At 42.4% G+C, this 7,299-nt stretch overlaps 1 protein-coding gene across 1 annotated transcript; it reads left to right on the top strand.

Annotated features, from left to right (window-relative positions):
* Positions 1-1,028: 1,028 nt before the first annotated feature.
* Ubqln3 (ubiquilin 3) lies at positions 1,029-6,616 on the top strand. The gene has a single exon (XM_048788188.1). The coding sequence runs from the start codon at positions 1,465-1,467 to the stop codon at positions 3,499-3,501; it is 2,037 nt and encodes a 678-aa protein (XP_048644145.1). The 5' UTR covers positions 1,029-1,464; the 3' UTR covers positions 3,502-6,616.
* The last annotated feature ends 683 nt before the right edge of the window (positions 6,617-7,299 follow it).

Genomic DNA, 7,299 nt, shown 5'->3' with positions numbered 1-7,299 from the left:
TCATTGTGTATATATATATATATATATATATATATATATATATATATATGCCACTTTTTTTATCCATTCATCTATTGAAGGGCATCTAGGTTGGTTCCACAGTTTAGCTATTGAAGAGCCCATTCTTATGGATGTACATGATGGTGGGATTCACTTTGTTGTTTTCATATATATATACATGGGAAAATTATGTCAGATTATCAGATTCATTCTTTCCTTTGCCTATTTTTCCTCCCTTCCCTCCCACATTACTGTTGTTTTCTTTCTTTCTTTCTTTCTTTCTTTCTTTCTTTCTTTCTTTCTTTCTTTCTTTCCTCTCCTTCTTCTCCTTCTTCTTCTGAATTCTTCTGAATTCTTCTGAATTCTTCAGAATTCTGAATTGGTGTGGAGCCACAGGAATGCATTTTAAAAAATCTCTATAGTTTTTATTCTATAATCATTAACTAATTGGCTCTCTAAATGCTTATGAACTCTAGACTTAAAATATTTAGCTATCTTCCTACATCTCAATTTAGCTATAATAGAGACATAATATATATACATACACACATGCACACGTATGTTTTACAGCATGTTGCTTTTCTGCTTAACAGCATGCTTATTTTTATTTTATCTTAATAAATATCATTTGTTCTTGAGTTTCCCTGGGAGATATTAAAAAACAAAACAAAACAACGAAAACCTCAAGTCATCCTTGACACCTCTCTCATAATTCCAATTTTACCCATCAGCAAATCAATACTTTGAAAATATAGAAAGAATTCATGGTTAATACTGAATTAAACAGAAAACAGGGATATAAGATGCCAGGAAGAAGGCCTTTATATAGAAAGAAGCTGAATTTGGTTGAACTGAAGAAATTTGTACAATTGCCCAATCCCAGTTTGAGTTTCCATACAACACATATGAGATTGTGTGGAAGCAGGGCTCTTGGCCTGGGAGGGATTGATCAGTACAGGGACCTCACTATGAAAAGCACAAATGGGGTAAAGAAAATAAAAGAGGTAAGGAGGGTGTTAGAAGTTCCCAGGGATCGAGAGCACCTTGGAGGAATCTCCAGAATCCATTGTGTGAGGTTATGATGTCAGTCCTGAGGTCACAGAGGTGACCTGATGGAGTAGGTTCCGGCCCAGAAGGCCTCAGGGGTGGCTGTGAAGCAAGATGAGGGCGGTTTGGAGCCCTGCATAAGAAGGAGGACGGGGCCACAGCTGATTGGTATGTGTTCCCCAGACTGGGCCCTTCTTCCTATCTTCGCCCCATCATTCATCAACTTATGGCCTTTTCCCCAGGGCCCCAGATTTACCTTCCCTGATCCCAACATCTCTTAATCTCATATTCCTCCAAAAATGTCCACTCCCAGAGACTTCATGGCCCCTTCTATGTACACCCTGCAGCTTCCCCTTCCCTGAGGCCCAAGACCCTCTTCATCCTCACCTTTCCTACTTAACATCACTGCCTGAAAGGATGATCTTGGTCTTCCATCTCCATTCCCTCAGCTGTGTCCCCACAGACCTGGGACTCCTGCTGCCAACCATGGCCAAAAGTGGAGAGGCTCTGCCACAGGGCAGCCCAGCGCCAGTCCAGGACCCCCACCTCATCAAGGTGACAGTGAAGACGCCCAAGAACAAGGAGGATTTCTCAGTTACAGACACATGTACCATCCAGCAGTTGAAGGAAGAGATATCTCAGCGCTTTAAGGCCCACCCTGATCAGCTGGTCCTAATATTTGCTGGCAAAATCCTTAAGGACCCTGATTCATTGGCACAGTGTGGAGTACGAGATGGCCTCACCGTTCACCTGGTCATCAAGATGCAGCGCCGTGCCATGGGCCCTGAGTGCCCAGCTGCCTCAGTCCCTTCTCCAGGCCCAAGTCATGGATCACTCCCTCAGCCAAGCTCCATTTATCCCACAGATGGGCCACCCACCTTCAGTTTAGGTGTCCTTGCAGGCCTCAATGGGCTGGGTCTGACCTCTGGTAGCTTCCCTGACCAGCCAAACTCACTGATGTGGCAGCATGTATCTGTGCCTGAATTTGTGGCTCAGCTAATTGATGACCCCTTCATCCAGGGTCTGCTGTCCAATACGGGCCTGGTGCGCCAGCTGGTTCTTGACAATCCTCATATGCAGCAGCTAATCCAGCACAACCCTGAGATTGGGCATATTCTCAACAACCCTGAAATCATGCGGCAGACGCTGGAGTTTCTACGTAACCCTGCCATGATGCAAGAGATGATGCGTAGCCAGGATAGGGCTCTCAGTAACCTGGAGAGCATCCCTGGTGGCTACAATGTGCTTCGCACCATGTACACAGATATTATGGACCCAATGCTTAATGCGGTACAGGAGCAGTTTGGTGGAAACCCTTTTGCCACAACCACAACTACTAATTCCACCAGCAGCAGCAACCAACCTTCAAGGACAGAGAATTGTGACCCTCTCCCCAACCCCTGGACTTCCACATATGGAGGTTCAGGGGCCAGGCGAGGAAGGCAGTCTGGGGATCAGGATGCATCTGAAATTAGAAGTAGGGTCCCAAACTTTCTGGGTAACATAGGACTCTATGATTATCTCCAGCAATTACATGAGACCCCCCAGTCCCTGGGAACGTATCTTCAGGGAACTGCATCCACTCTAAGCCCAAGGCAGGAACCTCCATCACCAGGAAACAGAATTCCCCCAACTTCATCCTCATCCCAGGAACCTGGATCAGGACAGCCTCTCCCCAAGGAGTCAGTAACAATCAAGGGAAAGTCCTCCTGTCCAGCTTTCCTGAGATATCCCTCAGAGAGTAGTACTGGACAAGGTAGAGGCCAAAACGGTACAGGGAAGGATTCTACTAACCACAACACCAGCATGCCTGATCTTGTGTCTGGGCTTGGCGATTCTGCCAACAGGGCTCCATTTGGTCCTTCACCACCTTCCCCTATGACAACCACTGCTGGAGTCCCTGAGCCTCCTTGGATGCCACCACCGGGATATCCAAGATTTCTGAGGCCTGCTGGCTTGAATCATGCCCCCCATTTGCAGGATGAGATACATCAGCAGCTACCTTTATTGCTGCATCTTCAGGCAGCCATGGCCAACCCTCGTGCCATGCAAGCCCTGCTGCAGATTGAGCAAGGTCTGCAGATCCTGGCAACTGAAGCACCTCGTCTCCTGCTCTGGTTCATGCCTTGCCTAGCGGGGCTGGGCGGTATGGCAGGAGGGACAGAGTCTAGAGAAGGTGGCTTTATGTCTGAGGATCCCTGCCCAGCTCCAGCCCCTCAGGTTTCCCCAGCACAGGGTTCTTCAGAATTAGGCTTCCATTCCACTCCCTTTCTCCAGATGTTGCAAGCCTTAGCTAATGCCAGTCCCCAACAGCTACAGCCTGAGGCTCACTTCCGGGCACAACTGGAGCAACTTCGGGCCATGGGCTTTCTGAACCCTGAAGCCAATCTTCAGGCCCTCATTGCCACAGGGGGTGATGTAGATGCTGCTGTGGAGAAGCTGAGGCAGTCGTAGCAGCTTTAGTTGTTCAGACCATATCTTTTCCTCTGTGCCTTTTCCCCATATCCTATTACCCTAGCTCTCCCATTCTTGAATACAACTGCAATATAAACCAAATTTACTATGATGCCCTTTACTGTGGAGACATTGTTGTTCCAGAGTTGATGGAAGAATAAGAGCCAGAAATAGGGTGGGGGAACTGTGTGTGATCCAGCTACCCCCAACACTGGACTACCATGGGGCCCCCATCTGAGCTCGGTGTATGCCTGTCTTGAGATGCAATTACATCCAATATCCAGTGTTAGCCACCGTTTGAGTCTGATTCTTGTGGGAGATGAAAACAGGGGAGAATATGGGAGAAAAACTAGCAATAAGTGCTATCTCTATGAATGGAAGGACTTAGAGAGGAAAGAAAGCACAACGTTTGGATTTAGAAGAGTCAGGCATGGCATGGAGTCAGAGGAGGGAATATTACTGCAGCCCTATGAAGACTGAGTCCTGAGACTTTCCTGGTGTCTTTCCAGAAGCCTTACAGATTATATGTCCTGTAGTAGCTGCCATCGAGTTACCTGCATTTTAGGGCTCCCTACCACCACCTGGCTGAAGAATCAACATGGTTTGTTCCCAGTCCCTGAAGACTATCCCCCAGATGGCTGGCTGTCATTTTCAGGAGTTAATTCTGATCCCTGAGTGCATAGATGTAGAGCATGAGGAATCAGGCTGAATTCTCTAGTGAATCTCAACTAGTTTATAATGTCCCTTGCAGTCAGATTCAGAGACTTGATTTCTTGCAAAAAAAAAAAAAAAAATCTAATACATACCCTGTGCATAGTATCTGCTAGCTGTTAGGAATTCACTGTGCATAAAAGGGACACAATCCTGCCCTCATGAGTTTATGAGATTGTGGCAGGAGCTGTTCTAACTGAATATATGAATACTCATTATTCATCATTATGGATTTTGACAAGGAGCTGTGAAATAGCATTGATGGACTTGTTGTTAGTTTAGTCTGGGGGCTACACTGAGTGTATACTCAGGGCTAACCCTTGACAAGTGGTAAGGGGGAAGTAGGAAAACTTGGAAGGGGGACTGAAGAGAAGAACCATATGTATAAAGGCACTAAGTAGGAGGTACATAACACAGGAGGTGCCTCTGGCACCTAAATTATTTTTCATATTCAGAAATATTTCCCATTGCCCATGTACTTCTATGTTAAAGTATTATAACTCCTAAAACAATCAAGGGAACAATGTTTTCCACATAATATGCCAGAGAACACAAATTACTAAGAAATGCACAAATGTGTTTTCTTAAAAAAGAGTATTATATCTCTTTAAATATGTTTTCATATGAGCATATTTTATACACACATTTACACACATGTATAAGAAAAAAACCCCAGAGTCTGATAGATTTAAAACAGAGTGTAAGAATAAGAAGTATTCATGCTGTGTTATAGAAGAAAAAGGGTCCTTGATGGGAGGGTACCATTATAGTAAGTGTCTGGGGGTATGTTTAAGTATCAGAGTCCCATTGTGTCACCCTTCCATAAGCTGAAGAGAGCAATCTCCCCTTGGAGCCCAGGGTATTTAGACAAGCCTGTCTACCTTTGAGATTCTGGCATGTGGCTTAAAGGAAATGAGACAAACTTTTGGGACAAATTTATCCCAGTGACTTAGGTTTCAATCTCTTGGTGAGGCATGAATCTTTAAGGTCTCCATTTCTTACTCTGCTCCCCATCAAAGTGGAAATTCTTGTCCTAATCAAAAGCACTGATTCTTGGGGAAAAGAAGAGGAAAGCCTTCTTTTTCATCTGGGGCTGTGTCTAAATGGGGAAGATGTACAATGCCACCCATACTTTTCATCATTTGGAGAGGGCCAAGTAGATCTGAGAAACTTCATGGAAAGAAATTTTATTGTTCTTACCTGACTTCCATTTGGGCCAGCAACCTGAAGTATCATACGACCTTAAACTCAGCTTTCCAGGATGGTATGCAGGTAGGCTAGGTCTGAAAGACCTGGCAGGGAGGAGAGTGTTATTTTAGTAGATTTTTCTCTTGTTATATCCTCTTTAAAAATACTAACACATATTAAGTGTACATATTAATGGAGTTCAGTGAAATATTTCCATACCTGAAAACAGTGTGAGCTGATCAAATCCAACCATCCTTTTTTGCTCCCCTTGTCCCCACAGACATCCATGTGGTTGGGGAGATTGGGTAAATAGGACCAGAATTTGTGGCTGGAAGAATAAAGACTGTTGGAATTTTGAGGAGAAGGGATCCCTGCATGCTGATATCACTCAAAGTGCCGGTCACCTGGGACTTCTCATCTGTTGTTCCTGCTCTAACTCTAGCACTCTGTCGGCAGAAGTCTAAGACCAAGTATCTGTTCTTGGCATGGGAGTTGTGTAGGTGGAGAAGACAGTCTCAGAGAGCTTTGGTCATACTGGGCATAGTGCCTGGCTCCTTCCAAAGAAATCTTACCCTTTTTCTGACCAAGAAATTTGCTAGAAAGCAAACACACAAACGTGTGCACATGTGCATGCATACACACACACAAACACACAAACACACAAACACACACACACACACCAAAGAGACTGATTCAATCTACATTGTTAATCTGCATCACAAGTAGCTAGAGAGGTGGACTGCAGTTTAAGAGGAAGGTATTATTCAGATAATGGGAAATGTGTGTATGCATTCATATTCTTTCCTTTTAAAACATGTTCTAATATTTCCATCATAAATATGTACACATATTTTCTAGATGTTTTAAGTTCTTACTACTTAAGTTGTATTTTAATAGCAGCTAGCAGATATTTAGAGTTTATTGTATGTCAGGCCCTATTAAACTCTCTAAGTCAGATTTCATATAACAGTCCTTTAGTGCAGTTAATATTATTATGCCCAATTTACAAAGAGGAAAGCTGAGGAATATGATGAAGGGAAATACTTTGCTTAAATTTATAAAAATTTTTCATATTAGAGCCAGGACTTAAAATTTCCAAAGCTTATGTTGTTTACAGTGGTACCAAAACAAATTAGTCTGTGCTTTAATCCATATTCCCCCAAAAGTGGATCAGGAGAGGATTTGTAGCATTTAATTGGAATTTTTGGACACTTGACTCCTGCAAATACCATATCCTACATATGTATGTATGTGTATTTCTGCTTCTTTGCTTTTTATTTTATCTATTAGTACTATACTTCAATTATTTTAACATTAAAATATTTAATTTACAAAGGCCCAGTGCTTAAGTCATTATTCTTCTGTGAAATACCATTGATTAATTTTGTCTTTATTTTTCCAAATTTTCTTTATAGCAGATATCAGATTTCAGAAAAGCTCAAATGAGCTTTTGATTGGCTTTCCTACACATATAAATTAGAAGAAAATTGAGAAATTTACAATAGACAGTCTTTCCTCTCAGAGTAGAGAATGTTTCCATCAATTCAGGTTTTATTTGTCCTCTATAAAGCATTGTAGCTTCTTCATTGAATTCTGACATATTTGGGTTTATTTAAGCACACATTATAATTCTTATTTTGAGTAGAGTTTTTTCCACTATATTCTGCATGGTATTACTGCTGTGGTGAAATTGTCCTGTCTCCAGTTACAGTATGAATTCTTTGTGTAGACAGACATTGTGCTGATTTTTATGCAAGTAATGAATGCATCTTTGATAAAGGTTTAGTCTCTACTCTTCTAATAATTTATTTATGTAAATGTCAATTGTGGATAAAATACATAAGTAAAATAAGATATTATAAAAAATAATTTCACTACCAGACAGCACTATTAAAACAA

This window comes from Marmota marmota, unplaced genomic scaffold (assembly GCF_001458135.2).
Source record: "Marmota marmota marmota unplaced genomic scaffold, marMar, whole genome shotgun sequence".
In the NCBI taxonomy this organism is placed as follows: Eukaryota; Metazoa; Chordata; class Mammalia; order Rodentia; family Sciuridae; genus Marmota; species Marmota marmota.
This window is presented reverse-complemented; position numbering and strand designations above follow the sequence as displayed.